Below are 23,385 nucleotides of genomic sequence, written 5' to 3'. Positions count from 1 at the left end.
TGTGAGCAGCCGCTTGACCATGAAAACCAAGTTTTGTCACCTCCCGCCTAACTGTCATAGTACTTGCAGTGGATCCTGATGCAGTATAGAATTACTGTGTGATGCTCTGGATAGACGTCTGCCTTTTACACATTATGACCCTCTTCAACTGTCAGCGGTCTCTGTCAGTCAACAGACAAGATCGGCCTATATGCTTTTGTGCTGTACATGTCCCTTCACTTTTCCACTTCACGATCACATCAGAAACAGTGGATCTAGGGATGTTTAGAAATGTGGAAATAATGCGTACAGACTTATGACACAAGTGACACCCAATCATCTGATCACTTTCGAAGTCTGTGAGTTCCGCGGAGCACCCCATTCTGCGCTCTCACGATTTCTAATGACTACTCATATGGAGTACCTGGCAGTAGGTGGTAGCACAATGCACCTAATATGAAAAACATATGTTTTTTGGCTGTCCGGATACTTTTGATATATATTAAACAACAGAATCACATGTGCATTTCACAATTCTAAACTGGTTTCTATAATACAGTAGTACTGCTGACAACAGAATGGAGACCCTGACAATGAAAACACAGTCCAAGTAGGCTGTACTCTTTTTATTATTTATCTGATTGGCCAATTTGAGTCTTTAGTCATTTCTAAGCACCTTGAGATGACTGCAGCTTGTAGACATCTCTTGTTGGATAGGATACATTTGTTTAACTTTACCGTTTTTTTTGTAAATCTCCATTGATAGTATACAATTTTACCCCATTCCATTTCTGGCATTTTAAAATTTTGTTTTTATGGGGGTCCACAGCTTCAATGTGTTTTGAGTATGAAAACATGATCCAGGTTGGCTGCATTCTCTTTTATTATGTATGTGATTGGCCAATTTCAAACTTTGTTAATTTTCATGCACCTTGGGATGACTGCATCTTGTAACATTTCTTGTTCAATCTGATATGTTCATTCATCTTCAGGAGCCCCACAACAATAAAATTTTAAAATGTTTGCCAGTGGTGCAATGGGGTAAAATTAAATTACATAGTGTCATTGGATGTTCATAAAAATTGTAAAGTTGAAAAAATGTATCTGATTCAACAAGAAATGTCTTCAAGCTGTGTCATCCCAAGGTGCTTGAAAATGATCAAAGGCTGAAATTAGCTGATCACATAGATAATAAAAAAATACAGATCTGGACAATTTTTTCATTCTCAAAACACATTGAGGCCATTAATCCCACAAAAATAAAATTTTAAAAAGAATGGGGACCATTTGCAGCCAGCACTTGTTGTGTGCCTCTAATCTGAAGGTGACTAACTGGTCAAAACTGGTTACGACATTGTGTTATAAAAAATAAAACAATGTATTGTACATAGTTTTATGATTCCCATTTTTGGGAGTGGTAAAGAAATGGGTGTGGCATTATGAATAACCATATTCCATTAGAGGGGAATGTGTTGGAAAATAAATCGTTTGGTTTTGAAGAAAACAGTGTATTCATTTATGGTACAGGTGCTTACCAAAGCAGCCTGAACTGAAGAGGAGATGTAACCTAGAAGACTTGTCATATCATGTTGCTGAATAGAGGTAGAATACAGAGAACAGGGTACAGAGCAGAGAGCAGTCCAAGTTGACTTACCTGTGCCATGAGGGCAGCCAGCTCGAGGGCGAGCTCGCGGCTGAGGGGGAAGCGGCCCTGCACGGCCTGCAGGTTCACCTGGTAGCACAACAGCAGCCGCTCTTTCTCTGTCTCGGTGCGTGCCTGCGAGCGCCAGTACAGCCGGTTCTTGTAAGTCAGCCGGATCACCCGCGTGTTCTCGAACTTGCCTGACCCTTTCTCCCGGAGGGCCGTCTCCCATTTGGAGATAACGTCACACAGCTGCAAATAAAATGGAGTAAGCATCTGAGTTGTTCTTCATACTGCGGTTGACTGTGCACAATGTGAGGAGACAGGAGTATGCATGTAAATGAGTGTGTGTGTGTGTGTGTGTGTGTGTGTGTGTGTGTGTGTGTGTGTGTGTGTGTGTGTGTTTGTGTGCATGTTCATCCTCGTCCTACAAGCTAGAAACAGGAAGTGTATTCCAAAAGCTATCCAAACTCTGTATCTTTTGTTTGTGTGGGTATTGACAACACAGCACTTCTGCCTTTTGGTGAGTCGTGTCCTTTATTCCTAAATAATTCATAATTCTCAAACAGAACTTTCTGTACACTGTGTGTGGTAATTGGATATACATCCTAATCTCCTTCCACCTCCCTCTCTCTATCCCTCTCCTTCCTCCCGCTTCCTTTGTCCACCCCCCCTCCCATCTCTGTCCATCACCTTCCCTCCGTTTTGTTTCAATTCAAACAATTTAAAGAAAGATTCAGTGGATGAATCCCTTCTCGTCCAATTGACTTGATGACTGACAGACAACGCACAGCCTAAAGCACTGGAAATATAGATATGTTATACAATAAATACTGTCCCTCATCCCTCTGTCCATATCCTCTTTCCCTTTCTTTATATCCATTTCCTCTTCCCTTCTCTGTCCATCTCCTCCTCCTCCCTCCTCTCCATGACCTTATTTATTGTTATTGCAAACAGTACCTTGATTGGGAATAGAAGTCAGAATGAACGGTTAAATCGTTTACAATCATTAGTACATGAAGTGTGAGAGAGACCTATCCAGCTACTGGATATGTGATGATAGTTACTTTAATGACAGGATTTCAAGTGTTTTTAATATACGAGCAGGTACGATTATAAAGTTGCCCATAAATATAACCTTCCTGTTTTCAAAATGACTGCAAAATGGAAAACAAATCCCCACATTTTCACACCACATTTTTTTTCTGGCAGCCAATTTAAAAGACAGTGTTTATTGTATAACATATCTATATTTCCAGTGGTTTAGGCTGTGCGTTGTCTGTCAGTCATCAAGTCAATTGGACGAGAAGGGATTCATCCACTGAATCTTTCTTTAAATTGTTTGAATTGAAAGAAAACATTGTCTATGCTCTCCGTCTGTATCATTACTTGATGATCATGTAGTTAGCCTATGTTGCACCAATGCTGACCAATATTTTGACACTTCACAGGTGGCATTTTTTCCAAAGTAAACCACAAATTGAAATCAACTGAATGTTAGTAACACACCAAATTAGCACAAACTCAAATCAATTCAATCTTTGCATGCACAAAGATGTGATCATCACTGATAACTCACTGAACTATCAATTTCAATTGTATTCTTTTCTGAAAAATATCAATATTCAATGTAGAACTTGTTGTTATGAAAATGTGACAGTAGAACTATCAAAACAAACATCACATTTCATTCATCTGTATTTCCAACTTTTCCAGTGGATTTTCCCAAAATTTTCTTTCATACAAATGTTGTACTGACAATCACAACCTCAACCCAAAAAAATCAGCCAAATTGGTTGAGCCGTTCTCAAGTGATGATCTTTCATACATGTGACAACTGAGTTTTATTTATACAGATTACAGGAGAATGGAAAGACTAGTACTAGTGGATCTGGGAGAAGATCAATGTGGATTCCAGAGAAAAGTAGGAATACACAAGGCAATATTGCCCCTACAATATGTTAAAAAACTCAGACCTGCATTTACAGCATTTTTAAATCTGGACATTGGGACAAGTGTTTGATACTGTTGCCTGGAATATGGTACACTATTTCAAATTATGAAGTTGTCAGGGACAAAATAGAGGAAGTGAATCATAGTCAAAGGAAATGAAAGAAAAGCAGTAGTTGAGAAGGAAGTGAAACCGGGTTGTAGCTGTCTCTCATTTTATTCAATCTGCACAATGTTCAAGCAGGAAAGAACACCAAGGAGGAATTTGGAAAGCTTCAGGGAGAAAAAATTAAAACTTTAAGGTTTGCCAATGACGTTTCTGTTCTATCAAAGAAGGGAAAGGACTCAAAACATCATTTGAATGGAATGGGTAGTGTCTTCAAGGGAGGCTGCTGTTGAAAATCAACAGAAGTAATCCAAGAGTAATAATCAAACTGAATCATCTGATGCTGACAGATTTAAATTAGGGAATAAGACACTAAAAGCAGTAAAAGAGTTTTGCTTTTCTTTCAGTAAAATAACAGATGATGGCCGAAGTAAAGGGGACATAAAAGGCACACTGGGAATAGCAATAAAAGCTCCTCGGAAAAAGACATATCATAAATTTAGCAATGGAGGGAAATGTGAGGGGTAAAAATTGCAGAGGGAGACAATGCCTTTGCAACAGCAAGGTTCAAATGCATGTAGGTTGCAGCCATTATGCAGAGATGAATAGACTCACACAGGATTAACTAGAGGGGCGACCAAAAAATAATTGGAATCGATCTGTTGCACATGCACGCTTTGTAGTTACACATTGTGCCGCAAGGTGGTGTTAGTTTGGGGGCTCCCACATCACTCAGTAAGCTGTTGTAAGAGTTCAGTCGTTTCTTTGTAGTGCTCTGTTGTTTGCATTCCTATCTCGACCCTGCAGCCATTATTGATGTGGCTGGTGAGAAGAAGCAAGGAGTCTGTGTGAAACTCTGTTTTCTGTTAGGAAAAACTGCAGCCGAGACTACTGGGAAGTTTTAGAAAGCCTTTAATGATGATGCCTTGGGGAAATCACAGGTCTACAAGTGGTTTTCTTATTTTAAATCTGACAATGTATCAACTGAAGACATGCCGTGCCCTGGTCATCCTTTGACAGGAAGAAATGATGAAAACATTGCCACAATCATATGTGTAGTTGATGAAAATCATCGCAGGACCACTGACCAATTTTCTGAGGAAGCACAAGTGTATAAAGTGCAGGTCAGTGAATTTTAACTGAAGATTTGCATATGAATAGTGTCTGCAAAAATTTTCCTCACTTAAGTCACAAAAGACCAAAGAGAAAACTGCGTGAACACCTGCCACAACTTGAAGAGTGAAATGCAGAACATCCTAATTTCCTTAAAAGAAATATGATTGGGGATGGGAGTTGGTGCTACGGGTATGGTCCAGAGTCAAAGTGAGTGTCGAGCCAGTGTAAACTCAAATGTCACCACAACCCAAGAAAGCATGTAAAGCAGGACCCAATATGAAAACGTATTAATTTTTTAACTTTTTTATTTTATGTTTTATTTTAATGTCAATGGCTTTATCCACAAGGAGTTTGTTCTTCTACAACAAACAGTGAACCAACATTTTTATCTGGATGTGTTATGAGTATTACGAGAGAGTGTGTGACAAAAACAGCTAGAACTCCAGAGAAATGGGAACTGGTTGCTCCAACACAACAATGCTCGAGCTCACGCAGCTCTGGTCCAACAGTTCCCAAAAAAAAAAGCAACATGGTGCTTGTGCCTCATGCATTCCACTCACCTGATCTGGCTCATTGACTTTTTCTTCCACGGCTGAAGCAAATTCTTAAAGGAAAGCAATTCAGTGATGTGGATGATGTCAAAGAAAACATGCTAATGGCTTTGAACAGTACTCTGCCTCAAGATTAAAAAAAGAATTGAGACAAATGCATTAACACATGTGGACAATACTTTGAAGAGAACTAAAGAACTTTGAATGTAGAGTTCAATAAAAATGCAAGATAACAAGCATTCTAGTTATTTTTGGGTCCACCCTCATACAGTCAAGTCGGCATAAGTTGATCTCTGATAGTTGCATTGGGCAGGGTGCAGCAGTTTTGCAGGCCTACGTCAGCCAATAACATAATGTAATTTTGTAAATGTCTCTATGGCAAAACCTCAGTGTTGTCACACCCCTATCAATGGCTACTGTTTGTGGCTGCAGCCATCAATGCTTTGCAGATGAAAGCTGGCAGCAGTGCTGAGCACTGTCGGGGATCTTCTTATACCACTTTGACTATAGCGTGGAGAGCTGTATCAAACCAGTCTTCAGACTGAGGAAAACAACAACAGTCTCCATAAGTCTGTTGCCTTCCTTCTTCTTAATAAACACTTAGCTTTACTCAACAAAGCTACCTACTTTTAGTTTTTAGTGTCACACAGCTTTGTGTACCTATAAGGAGAGATTGCCAGTGGTGGTATCCACTTTTTGAAAAAAATGTATACAATGATGTAGGTTAAGATCCCAGGTATCACACCCTGCAGCCATTCACCCTGGTTGGCTCTCGTTTGTAAGTAATTGATGAAGAAAAATAAAATTCAGAATTTTGCGTGTCACTCAGTAGCATTAAAAAAGTAATGTTGTGTTGTTTAGTTGTGTGGTGTACTGAATGGCATAAAGTGTTACTTGCAGCAGGTAGTGAGTCTAAAAATCATCAGGTGATTTAAATTTTGTTTTATTTTTAAATTTTTATCGAAATTACTTTGATCATTATTTGTATTCAATTAATTGGTTTAAATCTAATCTGCTTTACTTTTGTTCTTTTGTCACATCATTTTAATCATCATATCAATTTCTTCATTTGCTCTCACTTTCATCCCTATCATTCTTTCTCTGCTTGAAATGTTTGCTCATGTGATTTTAATTAGTTATATGATTTAATTTCGATTTAATTTCTTTCATTTTATTCTCATATTTTTTCGTCCCTGTCACTGCATTCATTTTTTCTATTCCTCATTTTGCTTGAATTTTGTTTTACTTATAATCCCTTCTTTCATTTCAGTCTCCATCTGCATTATTTTGTCCATAATGCAATAGGAATTCAGTCTAGTAAATGATTTTATGACAATTACCACCCAAAAAATGCACATATTGTAACATATTGTGATACCTCTACTCAGTCAATATAAATAGATTATTTCATATTTTGTTTTTTAACTAATGTGTTGCCATTTTCAAATATTGAAATGTTATAACAGATAAGCATAATGAAATTCACATAAACCAAAATCCCGAGTGGAAAAAAATGGTATTAAGAAAAAATGAGAACATTCATATGACAAAGTGACAAAAGAATAGAAATAAAAAATTACATTTAAACCAATTAATTGAATAAAAATAGTGATCAAAGTAATTTCAATAAACATTTCAACATAAAAAACTTAAGACTCCTCACAGGATTTGAACTCACAGCCTTGTGCACACAAAGGGTTTAACCTATCCACTACACCACACAATGAGTCAACACAAAACTACCTTTTTAACGCTACTGAGTGTCATGTAAATTTCCTTTTTTTCTCCATTACTCACAAACAAGGGCTCACCAGGGCGAACAGCTGCAGGGTGTGATACTTGGGATCTCAACCTACATCACCGTATAGACGGTTTCAAAAAGTTGATATCACTGCAGGGGACCTCTCCTTGTTACTTGCGAATGTTTTCAAAGGTGGCATTTCTTTGGATCTTGGACTGACACTTCTGAGTCTCTTATAGCTACTATTAAGTCTACAACTTTGCTTCCGCCATTTTGCAATAGACGGCAGTAGCAGAAAATAGTGGTGCAAGTTGTTCGTCGTAAGTGTCATACAGTGAGCTTAGCCATTTGAGAACGTAATGCCATCAAAATATCAGTCAATTTTTGATTGCATCACAAAGTTATTCTCGACTGAATACGTCAACTTATGATCCCAATTCTCGTCATCTGCGGGAGGTTTTAATTTTCTGCTTTGATATGAAGAAATCTGTGGCCGAGGTTCATAAAAAGCTAGGTAAGACCTATGATGAGACACCTGTTCATGACAGAACTTTGCAGAAAATGGTTTCCATGCTTCAAGAATGGTGATTTTGATGTTGATGACCGGCATGGCTGTGAGAGAGAGAAATAAGTGTCCAAGGAATAGAAAAGCAACTGGAATCACTCAATAGAGGAAAGTCCACTGGACCTGACGGGATACCAATTCGATTCTACACAGAGTACGCGAAAGAACTAGCCCCCCTTCTAACAGCCGTGTACCGCAAGTCTCTAGAGGAACGGAAGGTTCCAAATGATTGGAAAAGAGCACAGATAGTCCCAGTCTTCAAGAAGGGTCGTCAAGCAGATGCGCAAAACTATAGACCTATATCTCTTACGTCGATCTCTTGTAGAATTTTAGAACATGTTTTTTGCTCGCGTATCATGTCATTTCTGGAAACCCAGAATCTACTATGTAGGAATCAACATGGATTCCGGAAACAGCGATCGTGTGAGACCCAACTCGCCTTATTTGTTCATGAGACCCAGAAAATATTAGATACAGGCTCCCAGGTAGATGCTATTTTTCTTGACTTCCGGAAGGCGTTCGATACAGTTCCGCACTGTCGCCTGATAAACAAAGTAAGAGCCTACGGAATATCAGACCAGCTGTGTGGCTGGATTGAAGAGTTTTTAGCAAACAGAACACAGCATGTTGTTATCAATGGAGAGACGTCTACAGACGTTAAAGTAACCTCTGGCGTGCCACAGGGGAGTGTTATGGGACCATTGCTTTTCACAATATATATAAATGACTTAGTAGATAGTGTCGGAAGTTCCATGCGGCTTTTCGCGGATGATGCTGTAGTATACAGAGAAGTTGCTGCATTAGAAAATTGTAGCGAAATACAGGAAGATCTGCAGCGGATAGGCACTTGGTGCAGGGAGTGGCAACTGACCCTTAACATAGACAAATGTAATGTATTGCGAATACATAGAAAGAAGGATCCTTTATTGTATGATTATATGATAGCGGAACAAACACTGGTAGCAGTTACTTCTGTAAAATATCTGGGAGTATGCGTACGGAACGATTTGAAGTGGAATGATCATATAAAACTAATTGTTGGTAAGGCGGGTACCAGGTTGAGATTCATTGGGAGAGTGCTTAGAAAATGTAGTCCATCAACAAAGGAGGTGGCTTACAAAACACTCGTTCGACCTATACTTGAGTATTGCTCATCAGTGTGGGATCCGTACCAGGTCGGGTTGACGGAGGAGATAGAGAAGATCCAAAGAAGAGCGGCGCGTTTCGTCACTGGGTTATTTGGTAACCGTGATAGCGTTACGGAGATGTTTAATAAACTCAAGTGGCAGCCTCTGCAAGAGAGGCGCTCTGCATCGCGGTGTAGCTTGCTCGCCAGGTTTCGAGAGGGTGCGTTTCTGGATGAGGTATCGAATATATTGCTTCCCCCTACTTATACTTCCCGAGGAGATCACGAATGTAAAATTAGAGAGATTAGAGCGCGCACGGAGGCTTTCAGACAGTCGTTCTTCCCGCGAACCATACGCGACTGGAACAGGAAAGGGAGGTAATGACAGTGGCACGTAAAGTGCCCTCCGCCACACACCGTTGGGTGGCTTGCGGAGTATCAATGTAGATGTAGATGTAGAAGCTTTCGATGCTACTGCAACCAATGGGAACAATCACAGGAGATTGTTATCGAAAATAATTGATGTGTTTGAGCCAAGCACTGAAAGACTACAGCGACAGACATGGAAAAATGATTTTGTAGCATGACAGTGCAGGACCCCATGTCAAAAATCCCGTCAAAACATACTTGCAAACGTTGAAATGGGAAGTTCTACCCCACCCGCTGTTTTCTCCAGATATTCCTCCCTCTGGCTGCCACCTTTCTCTATCTATGACACACGACCTAGCTGACTAGCACTTGTGGTCATATGAGCAAGTGCAAAATTGGATCAATTCATGGCTCCCCTCAAAAGATGCCCTGTTTATACACGGCAGGATTCGTATGCTGCACTAAAGCTCAGAGAAAGCAGTGGCCAATGATGGCCAATGCTTTGAATCATAAATTTTTTGTAAGTTTTTCACAATAAAGTCTCGAACTTCAAGAAAAAATGGCGGAAGCAAAGTTATAGACCTAGTATTGTCTGGACCAGATGGAAAGTCGACTAATCTAAAAAAATCTTGTTTGTACCCTACTATCAGTCACCTGTAGCAGCCTCCAATGTGTAGAGCAGCCTGACACATTTAGGGGGGCACTACAATTCTCAAAATTACAGAGTAAGTGCAAGGAGTCAGAACATATCTTGTCATTCATGAACAAAGCCTCTAGTTAATGCCCTCTGCTCAATTCCTGACCAGAGCAGCGCAATCAGTTCTGAGATAATGCTGCAGATTGTTTCATCAGAACTGTGTGAGTGAGGCTACTCGACCTCTGTCAGTTGCTGGAATGATCCGAGTATGATCTCAGTGCCCAGATGACAGGCATCATTTGTTCCAATCTGCACCACAGTTGACAACTGATTGCACCCAGCTATCTCAGTGGCTACCAGAATAGCCTCTTCAACATGTTGAATGAGGCATCTAGTCATACACACTGAGTGGGCTTGGTGTTTCTTCACATCCCTTGCTGGTTTTTCCCTGATGGGTACCATCACATCTGAACCACTGACAGTTACTTGATCCCTACCCTTATGTGTTTGCCTTCTCTTGACAAGGAACACAGCAGGTTTCACAAGTGAAATTTACATCACTGTCTCAGTTTCTGATTCAGTGGGAGACATCATCGCATACTCATCGATTAAGGGGACAACTGCAATACCTTTAGTTCTCCTTGGTCCCTGCCTTCCCTGTATGGGATGCCTAGCCCTGCCACTGAGATGCCACTCACAGCCAAGCAGAGGAACAGTAACAGCCTGTATTTCCTGTAGAGGAGACACTATTACTGGGACACGAGAGTACTTGCTGTATGAGGGTGGACCCAAAAGTAAGGTCTTCTACTTTTTTATAAGTACAGAACTCTATTTGTGTGGCAGTTGGTCACACTGTTATGAGGAGTGCTTCACGCAATGTGTGTAAACATGCACACGCCACACTAAGGCACTCAGTCTTGGCTTGGCAGCCATTGAGAATGGAACTCCCATTGGATGTTACCACCAAGTGCGAATTGCACACAGTTATGCGGTTTTTTGAATGCAAAGGGCACAGCGCCGATTGAAATCTGTAGCCAATTGATGGAAGTGTATGGTGAGTCATGCATGGGTGTCAAAAATGTTCGTAAGTGGTGCAGAGAGTTTTGCAGCTCGTCGGACCGAAATTCACGATGAACAAAAGAGTGGGGGCTGTCAGTTTCTGAGGAGACAGTGTTGAAGGTTGAGCAAAGCATGCGTGAAGATCACCAGATCACCCTGGATGATCTCTGCACATTAGTTCCTGAGGTTTCCCGAAGCACCGCTCACAGAATTTAAATGGAAACACTGAACTACCAGAAGGTGTGCTCAAGATGGGTGCCACACATGCTAACTGAGGACCACATGCGGCAACGAGTTGATGCTTCCTGCGCATTTCTTCACCGCCTTGCAGCCGAACAGGACAACTTTCTGGACTCTATTGTCACGGGTGACGAAACCTGGGCATACCAAGACCAAGCAACAATCACGCCAGTTCATAACTTTCTGAACAGCATGGCAGCGAGCTGGTATGACATGGGCATACAAAAACTATCACAACATCTACAAAAATGTGTCGACAGAAATGGTGATTATGTTCCAAAAAATAGCTAAACGTTCAAGCTGTAAACTGATGTAAACCATTGTAGAAATAAACAGGCCTATGTACTTATAAAAAAATATGAGATCTTACTTTTGGGAATACCCTCATATCTGTGATATCAGTGCACAACCGCACAATCGATACAGCAGACATCAGTTGTGTGACATACATGTGAAGGGGCAGAACAACTATTTGTAAAATAAACAAATACAACAAAATTACAAACTTTAATAACAAACAAATTGAAAATATGCAGTCTTATGGTTTATAGCATGCATAACCTTGACAGTTAAACATAAGCTACATACAGGCAAACATAAAACATGAGTAAAATCTGGAATGGAGTTTCAATCTGCAGCAGAGAGTGTGCAGATTTGAAACTTCCTGGTACATTAAATTTTCACTAGAGCTTCTGGTAGAAATGGTATTGCAGGGAAATGACTTATAGTTCATCGGTAAAGCAGCTGTCATACTGAGATTCATTGGAAGAATCCTAAGGAAATGCAATCCGAAAACAAAGGCAGTAGGTTAGAGTACACTTGTTTGCCCACTGTTTGAATATTGCTCACCAGTGAGGGATCCGTACCAGATAGGGTTGATAGAAGAGAGCAGCACGCTTCATTACAGGATCATTTAGTATTTCGAAAGTGTTATGGAGATGACAGATAAACTCCAGTGGAAGACTCTGCAGGAGAAACGCTCAGTAGCTCGGTACGGGCTTTTGTTGAAGTTTCGAGAACATACCTTCACTGAGGAGTCAAGCAGTATATTGCTCCCTCCTATGTATATCTCACGAAGAGACCATGAGGATAAAATCAGATACATTAGAGCCCACACAGAGGCATACCGACAATCTTTCTTTCCACGAACGATTCAAGACTGGAACAGAAGGGAGAACCGATAGAGGTACTCAAAGTACCCTCCGCCACACACTGTCAGGTGGCTTGCGGAGTATGGATGTAGATGTATAGGTAATTGGATAGATAATAAAAACTACTCACCATGCGGTGGCAGTAGAACACACATATAAAAGGTATTACAGTTTGCTAGCTTTAGCAAACTGTAATACCTTTTATATCTGTGTTGTCCTGCTGCTGCTTGGTTTTGTTTTATCTGTCCCGTTACTTGTATTTTCAAAAACTCATTATTTCTGAAGAAATGACTTAGCCATTCACTCTGTAGTGAAAATTCCCTGCATTGTGGCTAAGCCATTTCTCTGAAATATTCTTTCTTCCAACAGCACTCATCCTGTAAGGTATGCAGAGGCCTCCTGTGAAGCTCAGAACGTAGGAGGTGAAGTACTGGCAGAAGTAAAGAAGAAAAGTAAGGAAAAAAAAAAGTTGCTTTTACCTTGGCTTGCAAGTCCACATAGTGCTCCAGATCTTTTTCAATTGGGTCATCGCTGAAGAGTGTGAATCCAGAATGTGCGACATCTCGACATCCGATCTCCTGGTTTAACGTGCCGACAAATTCTTCAATCGTAGTTGAGCCGTCAAAACTTACGACCTGTAGGTAAAGAATATTACACAGATCTGGCCTATATACACAGTTTAATAACTATCAAATGTTACATTTTTTTCTGTCAGTGACGTTCACTGAACTATTTCACTGGCAGAGGTCGGTAGGTCACTCACCTGGTACGTGCCGTTGAGCATGTGCACGGGAATGGCGTGGGGTAGCGAGTGGTGGTAGGGGTTCTTCAGCAGGATGGACAGCACTTCCATGCGAGACGGCTTCGCTTCACGGCCCCCATTCTGCAGCGTCCTCTCGAGGGCACGTTGGCAGTAAGCAGCGTACTTGCCGCATTCCGTCCTACGAGCATACGTCATTCTGATTAGCTCGTGTGTTTATAGCAATGTCTCTAACTTACTTATTATTGGAAAGCACTGTGCAGTAGGCATATTGTCTCACATTTAGAAACAAAAAAATATGAATAAAGGCATTGTGTCACACAGACAGAAAGTGATATCCAAAAATTCCCAAAATATAAAATTTGCACACAATGGCTACAAGTACACTGAAATTCAGCTCCGTGTCTCCCTGTACATCTCTCTTGAATTGCTGTAGCATGTGGCTGTGAGTCCTGAGTTTTGGTTAGTTGTTACTGGGGATATTCCCATTGTCATTTAACCCTGAGTTTGTGTTTTTGTGATGGTTGACCTTAAAGAGCAGCTTTTCTGCATGTAGTTTTGTTTTAAACCCACAAAAATGGCTGCATAAATGCAAAATATGTTGAAGTGAGCTTTTGGAGACAACATTTTATGTCCGACAGAGACTAACAACCAGCACAAGCACTTCACAAACGGCCTCTGATGATCATGAGTGTTTCAGTCAGGTGCAAACTGGCATCGTAGCAGAAAATGTTCATAATTTGAGGAATATGATACTACAAAATCATATACACATCATCTGAGACCGCTACAACACTTTGAGAATACATTATGGTACATGTGAATGTATACGTTTAGAAGAACTGAACATAGGAAGGATTGTGATGAAGTTTGTGTCGCAACTGCTTGAAAGTGACCAGAAGCAGCAATGAGTGGAAGTCTGCAGGAAAGTTAAGCAACTGCTACAACGTGACCAAAAATGTTGCCACCAGTTTAAAGTTGGGTTTATGGTTACAGTCTTGAAACTAAGCAGGAACAGTCACAGTGGAACAGCCCAAGAAAAGTTTTAAAAGGCAAGAGTAATATTAAATCCTTATTGATTTTTTTCTTTTTTTACAGCGTGTGGCTAACATAGCTCAGGAACTTTTGACTGAAAACAAGACATGTCTTTGTGTGATTTCTTCCTCTTCCACAAAATGAAAATCGAGTTGAATGGGCAACCATTTGATAGAGTGGAGCAGATTTAAGAGGATTCACAGAGTACTTTAACAAAGAAAGACTTACAAGGTGCATTTTAAAAGGAGCAGAAATGAAAGGATTCGTGTACTCACTCCTGAGTGGTCTACTTTGAAAGTGATGGTGCAGTAAAAGTATTAATTTTAATTAAGATACTTTGAGAGCTTTTGGATACTACTTTGTATGTTGAGCTCCTGCTTAAGAATGATGGTACTGATGAACTTTTGACAGTAAATGTGTTGCCAGCTATCTCCAAAAACTGAAGGAGAGCTGCCTGACCAGAATTGCTAGAAGAAACAGAGAGGCATATTCTTGACATATTTCAGAGGGTGTAGAAGCCTGGAATTTTTTTTTGCATCAATGAGAGTCTGATGAAATTCGGGGTCATATGTACAGTACAACCCTTCAAAGAGGGCAAGATTTGGTTTGAAAACATATAAAGTCTGCTCATCTGGCAATGGATACTGTTACAATTTAAAAATATATACAGGTCTTGAGGCAAAAAAAGTATTCAGCACACCAGAAAGCGAGAAAAGTGTTTTGGATTTGTGTGAGACTTTACTGGATGAATGGAGAACAATATACATGGACGGTTGGTATAGTTTTCCCATTTTGTTTCTAAAGTTATTGGAGAAGAATACCTACTCAGTTGAAGCTGTAAGACCAAACAGGAAAAACATGCCACCACAGTTCAAAAACTCAGTGCTGAAAACAGGCAAACTGACTTTTGCATCAGCAAATAAAGTTCTTGCTTTGAAACGGATTGAAAAATAACTAGTGCACATCCTGTCAACCATTCATGATCAACCTGACTATAAGGAACAGCAAAAATGAGAAGACTAAGCTGAAACTTAATTGCATCAGTGATTATAACACAGGAGTCGATGCATGCAACTAACACTTAGCATCATACCCTCTTACGAGAAGATATGAGAAAGGATATAAAAAATATATTTTTGTATGTTAGACATAGCAATTCTCAATGCAAGCATTGTACACTATATGATGAGCTCCAGTAAAAGAAGAATGAGGTCCACAGATTTTCGTCTCAATCTGTCAGAACAAATTCTGAAAAACATCAGACTTTCTGATCACAAGATTTGCAGATGCCCAAGCCAAAGAATAAATCTATTATGACTTCAAGGAAGGTACTGGAGACATTTTTGCACAAAAATACTGGCAACTAACCAAAGGCAGCACCAGCTATAAGATGTAAGGTCTGTTACAACAGAGGACAACGTGGAGAATCCCGCTTAAAGTACAAAGAGTGCAAGATTTGCCTACAAGTGAATAAGTGTTTTAAGCTTTGTCACACTGAGACAAATTATGTATGATTATATTTCATGGAGTAATAGAGAAACACAATAAACTGACTAGTCTAATATAGTTTACACAGGGTCTCCCACTCAAAAGAGGCTCCACAAACATGTGTAGCAATTCCGCTGAAATTGCACTGTGTAATTTATAATGTTTGACATGGCAACATTGCACTCTGTAACATCATTCGACACAACAATTTGTTTCCACACATCACTGTGCTGTAGCTCAGTGTACAATGTTTAGTAACAATGTATTGTTATTCTGTTGAAGAGGGCATGTTCCTTGTGAAACAATATGGGATCACTGGTTCCATTAAGACATGTCAGGAAATGTTTGTTGAACAGTTTGGTGACCAACATACACCATCTAAAAGCTGCATACAAAAGTTAGTGAACAAGATGAAGAGCAGTGGAATGGTGTTGAACCTTCACAATGCAGGATGGCCACAGAAGAAAAAGTGACTGATATGAAACAACAATTGTTGGCTTCTCCTGCACAGTCTGTTCAATATTTACCTCAGGAATGTGGAATGTCACAGAGCACATGTCACAGAGCTGCAACAAAAGCAGGCATGCATCCATACAGGTTTGCAGTTGTTCAGGAACTGAATGTCAATGAACAAAGATGAATGCATTACATTTTGTCATTGGTTTCAGCAATTTATTTTTCCTCTGGGATGGCCTAAAAGGCAAGCTCAACAGGAACAAACCACAGAATTTGGAACATTTACAAGAGAACATCATCTGTGAAATCCAGGCAATGACAACAGAGGTTCTGGCAGCAACATTCGAGGATCTGCAGAGTTGTGTTCAACTGTGCTGACAAGTCGAGGGTGGTCACTTCCAGCACCTTTTGTGAACCACCTTCATTTCCCCATGAACAAGGTATGACAATTTCATTTCAGTTCATTTCCTGATTTTTATGCAAAACCTTTAAACATAATTTCAGTAAATGCTTTTTTGTGGGGCCTCTTCCAAGTGGGACATTCAGTAGTATGTTACTGTAAAAACAAGGAAAATCGCTAAAAAGTAAGTGTGTTGCTGTGTCACGGTGTCAATACAAGTACTGTATGCTAACAGGTTAAAATGTGAATAAATATTCTTAAACATTATGTTATAGCTAGGTATCTTATACTGTACCAGTTACATTGTACTACAGCTCATCTGATGACAGACAAACACAACCAGTGGTGAAAATTAAACTCTTTTCTAAATGGCAGCTGAGGTTGGGATTTGAGTAGAATTTAAAACTGAATTACTGTGCCACTCAAAAGTATTTGGACAAAGTGTTTATGTACGATAAAGTAGGGAGCATCCTACGGGAGATTAGGAGTTTGTTCCATGGCACAACAGATGTGACACGGGTAGGCAAGTACATGCAATACAAGGCGAAAACTTAACAACTGCAGATCAAAAGTATTTTGAAATAACATTTTATAGTTTCCTTTCTTTTGTCGTGAATAGTCATCTTTTACAGTCAAAGCCAAACTCTTTGGTACAAATTATGCCACCACCAAAACTTAAAGAATACTTCACATCTCAAAGAGACAGAATATAGACTGAGACTGGCCATACTTTCAGAGTATCTACACACACTGGTGTGTGTCTGGAATGAAATCTATAATATCTGTGGGCATATTAGTGACAAGGATGACTGTGAAAAACTATCATCAAAGTTGATAAAATTGGTAGAAAGTAATGTGTAACAGATCCTCAGAAGACTGTATGACAAATTACTGAAGACCTGAATGAATATTAAGGAGTAGATGTTCATGTTTCTACAGTAAAATGTCAACTTTGCAATCAGAGTTTAACAGACCACTGTCCATGGAAGAAACCATTTGTCAGTTCAGCAAACAGAAAGAAGAAAAGAGCCTTTGCTAAAGAATTCTGGAAGTGGACACTGAATGACTGATCCAAGATGTCACTGAACAGTGAAAGCAAATGTAATTTAAAGTGTGGTTATAGTTGCCTGAGACTGCAGTCATGTGTCTGTGAGTTGCATTTGCATGCACACACATGCGTGTGTGTGTGTGTGTGTGTGTGTGTGTGTGTGTGTGTGTGTGTTTCTGTCGTCTGTTTTTGACGAAGGCCTTATGGGCCGAAAGATTTATTTGTGGCAGTCTTTTTGTTGTGCCTATCTGCGACTCAGCACTTCCGCTCTATGGTGAGTGACGACTTACTTTTTCATAATTTTCTTAAATGTAATTTGGTGTATTCTCATGGGATTCAGTGCATTTGTCATCCTACAAGTGAAAGACACAATCCAAACAGCAAGAAGCATTGAGGATGAATCATTATGGTATGGGTATATTTCTCCATCAAAGGTATGGGTTTTTCAGTGCGCATAGAGGATATCATAAAGGTCCTGACTGTAGTGACATTTTAAGAAAATATATGCTACCCTATGCTGGAAAACTTATACCACAAAACTGGAAATTTCAAAACAACAATGTTCCAGAGTATCATATACTCTGTGTCCAAGAATATCAAAGGAAAAAAAGATTAAAATTGTGACACAGACAGGTCAAAGTTCAGATTTAAATCCAATAGAGCAAGTGTGGGAGCCAGTGGACAGATCTGTTGGATGAAGAAATACTAAAATAAAGCCAATTTCTATGAATTCTTCAGTCTGAATAGAATAAGATTCTTCAAGCCAAAATATTATGTGTAACTGAATTTATGCTTCCATGACATGCCGTTGTAATAGCACCAAAGGGTTTTACAACAAAATATTAATATTACTTGTCACCAGAAAAATGCACTTATTTTGTTTCTTTACAATGTATTAAAGGTTTGATTTATTCTCAAAACAGTTATGAGGTGCATATTTCTGAACCTTATTTGTTTGAATTACTGAATTGTATTTTCTAATGCAAACATATATTGTGACTACACACATAATCTCGATTATACCCTTTTTTTATTTTTTATTTTTATTTTTTGCTGCTGTAAATTTACCCTTAGCCTGGGAGTGTGGGCGAGCAATACTCTCGCATTACAACATGAGAGTAGTAAACAATATGCTACTCAAATGCTGCAACAGCTGCAATGCATTTTGTTTCGGTATTCATTACAGGTACTGAATTTTGCATACACTATGATGATTACAGTAGAATTTGTCATAAACATTAGTAAATGATTTCAATTAGGATGTTGTAATTAGATTTTGCTTTTGCACAACACTATTCCATTAATGTGTACTTTAATTGCAAATTATCTGCCTAATTTGATTAGCTGTAGTTTTCAAGTCCCCCAATTACTGCAGGTAATTGAGAGTTTACTGTGTAAAAAATTTGGAAATTATTAGTTTACTAATTATTTTTATTAATTATTTTATAATAATATGTATTACTATAATTATAAAATATAATCATTATAAAATATGATGTATTATTTTATGTTAATGTTTACATGTTTCTTTTTCTATGTCTTTCACATGTGTCTTATCCAGCTGACAATTGGTGAACAGATTCTTTTATCTATCCGATTCTATTATATTTTCAAACACTGATTTTTTTAAATATATACTTTACTCTAAAGTGTGATATAATGTCGTATATGTACAATAGTTTGCAGAATACTACCAAAAAAAGAGTTGACAATACGATCATGATTAAAAAACTTTTGATGAGCACTACTGACTTTGTGTCAGAACTGCGGTGCAGGTGGCACTTGAGGAACCACAACAGGCGGTTGTTGCGCGGCACGAAGAGCGAGACGGCGAGTGCAAGCAGCTGCCAGCCCTGCACGAACACAAACGTGGGCGGGTTCGTCTTGCAGTCGAGCAGGACAGGTGCGGGGGGTGGTGTGGCCTGCAGCGACGTGGGGGAGCCGCCACCGCGCCCGCCACCTGCACCGCCCGCTCCCGTCCCACTGCCGCTGCCCCCGGCACCGCTCCCCCCGGACGAGGAGGAGGTGTCGCAGGCAAACAGCGACTGGGTTGCGCACAGCAGCAACTGCGGGAGAGATACAGCACAGAGTTAAGGTGTGCCCGAGTGGACACTGTACATGTTCAAACATCGAGCAAATTATTATCTAAAAATGTTTACAGAAAGCTCCCAGTTGTCTGGGTGCAGATTATGCAGCTTGCAGATTATCCGTACTTAGTAAAGCAATTTTTGTAAAACCAAAACAAAGCCTGAAGGATCCTACCATAATTATAATGTTCAGAGTGAGTCAAAAATTACTTTACAACTTTACAACTTACAAATTACTTTACAACTTTTGAATGACATAGAAATTTCTTGAGACAACTTACAGAATTAGTAGATGTGTCATTCTGTACCAAACAACATCAAATTTGATGCATATAGAGTATTACTACCCCGTCCCATGACCAGATGCACCAGCGTACTTCACAGTAAAAATGAATACATTCACTGGTGTGGGGAATGCTTGCTATGTGTTTTGGTTTCGTGAAATGGACTCTGCAATAACTGTTCGGCATAAATTTTTCATAAAATGTATTAAAAAACCTCTGAGCAAGCCTATCTCATTCCCTCACAGAAGTTTGAGGTTTCCTCAATAATCACTTCACAGGACAGTGAATTGGCTGTTAATGGCGAATCGCGTGGCCACCTCACTCCCCGGATTTGAAACCACTGGATTTCTTTCGCTGCGGTTTCATTAAAGACAGTGTGTCTGTTTCTTCCTTACCAAACAATGCAGCCAATCTGATCAAAAATTTATGCTGCCATTGCACAAGTTATGCCCAATTTGCTGCAATGAGTGTGGGAAAAAAAATTGATTACTGCTGGGACGTTTGCTGCATCAGAAATGGTAGTCACAAATGACACTTGGCGTTTTTATGAGAAACTTGAGATTGTTTGCTACGAAATGACACAGTTACCATTCTACAAGTAATCTCAATAAATTTCCATATTATTCCAAAATTGTAAGGCCCTTTTTGAATCACCATGTATATTTTCATTTAGAATGTAAATTTCTAATTGTGAAGACATAGATAATAATAACATCTGTGTGTCATTACACAGTGGCACTTTTGAACTGAGATTTGTGCAGCTTAATGGTGTGGATATAGTACACAAAATGTAGATGGCAGAGAGTATATGAGGTAATCAACAAATTAGCACTGAAATGTATTTATCAGTTATTAGAACATGCTATACAAATTCGTTGGGACTACACCACAGTTATGACTCTTCAGAAAATGAGCCCAAGTGTCTGGAAAAAAGTGAACTGAAAGCTAGTGATATGAAACACAGCATGTTTGAATTGTTTCTGACAAAGAATCATGTGTAATGTAGTGGGCTCTCAAATATGACATGTATCATGTTTTGTAAACTCATTAAATAGCAGTTTGCACTAGAGATAAATGTATTTTGGATTATCCATGTTGTCTGGTTACCTAGAGAATCTTAGACCTGCATTAATGCAGATAATCATGAGCTTGCTGTACCTACACATATACAGCTCTTTTACGAATGAATGGAAGACAAGAAATAACATTTCACTACAGGGGAGCGTGACTGCTAAACTAGGATTAAAGTAACTTCTTGAACAGCTGGAAGCAGAAATGAATAATGCCCTCCTCATCTCAAGGATTGGTTTGGAGACTGCATTGCATTACTGGTAATAGTGTGCTGTTGCCTTCCTGTGACTTTAAACTGAGTTATCCAGCCATGTACAGCAGGTCTCCTATGGTGTAATGTGGAATCTGAACCACGAAGCACCCCTGGCATTTTTGACAGGTACCAATCATTGGCAGAGGTGAAAGAAGTGGTGACTTTCAGATACAATTGTAGGACTGATCAGGGAGTGAACCCGAGTACATTGGATTTGTAGTTCACCAGTTACCCACTGTACCACCAATTGCAAAAATAAAGTATTAAAAAATAAATGAAACTTACAAGGAAGTGTCTGCTGACTTTCTCATGGGTTCTGCCTGTGAATTCTTGACACAATAGTCAGATAAATCCATAACTCACCTCCCTATTCTACTGGCTGTGACTGTAATACTCCAAGTGTGAATAGAGGTTTGAACTATATCTATGGAAATGCTTTTGGCTGCAATATCCTGATGTTAACTAGAATCCACTCTTCAAATTTCTTATCAAGAATGTTCCTCACATAGCTTACAAGCAGAAACTTTATGAGCATACTGATGGACAATCAAATCTGAGTAACTGAGGAATAATCCTAGGTGCCACACAACCATTGTGAAGTTGCATAAAGGAAAGGCAGTTTTGGCAGAAATTAAAACGTTGAAAGCTCAAGCCAATTTCTTGAGAAGAGCAATTTTCAATGCTCGAAGTGAATTACAACTTTCATGTTGCCAAAGAGAGAAATCAGGTGAGTTGCAGCAGGAGAATATAGGCTCATGTAAACAAAGTGGAAGGTAAGATAGCATTCTGTCTGTTGCTTCAATGCTTGCCAGTATGCAGTGAAAATAAATGATAGTGCCAAATTGAAACTGAAATGAGGCACAAATTAGCTAGCACAGACTGCAGATTGTATGTGACAAGAGCGTCAGTGCCTGCTGTGGGTTTGTACCACATCAAATGGACAGACTGCATAATGTAAATAGACTTTCCAAACTATATACAGAATAGACTGGTTGTATAAAATGTTTAGTGAAAGCATTATTGTCACAAACATAAATCAGAAAGATCTGACAGTATGCCCAACAGAAGTTTGTTTCTGCACAGAATAACCAAACTCTTGCCTCATTCTGACATGCTGGGGGTATGAGTATTAAGTCAGATGTTGTTTCAAGAACCAACAAACACATCCCAACCAGCTACTTGCCCCACTCTCCCATTACCTGAACTGTTCAGTTCGGCATGTGGAGAGGCATTCTGTAAACCCGCAGAGCAGCACTAATCAATGTCTCTGTCTTACTCGAGGTCATCACACTTCAAAACCACACATCATACTACAACCTGGATGCGTTTGTGTCACTAGATACAACTTTTGTAGTTGATGAAAGGAATAAGAGGCCTTGAGATAAACTAAGATACTTAGTTACACATTTTGCACTGCTTTCTTTTTACTGCAAGATGGGACACAGAGCACAATGGTGAATAACTCAGTGTATTTAATTTTTGAGTATTCTCCAACACTCTTCCTTTCTGTCCTTAATTTAATGAACACTCAGAAGTACAATCTAGATTACTGCTACAATGATCAAATTAATGATCTTTCCCTCATGGGAGGCCACAGCCAAATGGAATTTTTTGAAAGATATTTCCACCATTTCACTGTTAATTGTTCATTTATTTTACACAAACATTATTTCAGCTTTGTGGCCATTCTCAAGTGAAAACTGAAACATTAAAATATATCTGACCTGTCTGTGACATGTCATTATCGAAAAAACATTTCTGGTCTTATAAACCGTAGTTGTATTACAGGGTATGAGTACATATCCAACATACTTCATATTGCTGACATTGTGCACAGCGAGAAACTATTAACATATTGTATGGCATATTTAACATCAAATATATTACTGTGAACTCCATTTCACAGTTTTGGTGCTATTTTTTTCCAGTTTTGATTTTTTTCCAGTTTCATTGTTATTTTTTTCCAATTTTGGTGCTATTTTTGATGCCGTATCATACCTAGTAATGTGGGAAATGAACTGTCATTTTAAGATTATGCACAAACCCCAGCCTTCAGGAAATAAGAAGTCAAAATGCAAATTGCAACATCCAGTAAATATCAGTTATGGAACTTCCTGGCAGGTTAAAACTATGTGCCGGGCCGAGACTCGAACTCGATTTGCCAGTGTATAAGATCCACCAGCATAGAATATGACCCCCTCCCCCCTTTTTAAGACTTTTTTACAGAAAAGATTTCTGACTTAATACACCTACTGCAAGACAATTATAGCA

General features: G+C 39.3%; 1 protein-coding gene across 1 annotated transcript in view; it reads right to left on the bottom strand.

Annotated features, from left to right (window-relative positions):
- Positions 1–23,385, bottom strand: part of LOC124550940 (uncharacterized protein CG43867) — a 396,962-nt gene that overhangs the window by 30,620 nt on the left and 342,957 nt on the right. Inside the window, exons 17-20 of the mRNA XM_047125748.1 lie at positions 19,172–19,485; positions 12,996–13,173; positions 12,712–12,867; positions 1,634–1,873 (exon numbers count right to left, since the gene is read on the bottom strand). Coding sequence (XP_046981704.1) covers positions 1,634–1,873; positions 12,712–12,867; positions 12,996–13,173; positions 19,172–19,485 — 888 coding nt within the window. The remainder of the gene's footprint in view (positions 1–1,633; positions 1,874–12,711; positions 12,868–12,995; positions 13,174–19,171; positions 19,486–23,385) is intronic.

The sequence above is a fragment of the Schistocerca americana genome, chromosome 9 (assembly GCF_021461395.2).
Source record: "Schistocerca americana isolate TAMUIC-IGC-003095 chromosome 9, iqSchAmer2.1, whole genome shotgun sequence".
NCBI lineage: Eukaryota > Metazoa > Arthropoda > Insecta > Orthoptera > Acrididae > Schistocerca > Schistocerca americana.
This window is presented reverse-complemented; position numbering and strand designations above follow the sequence as displayed.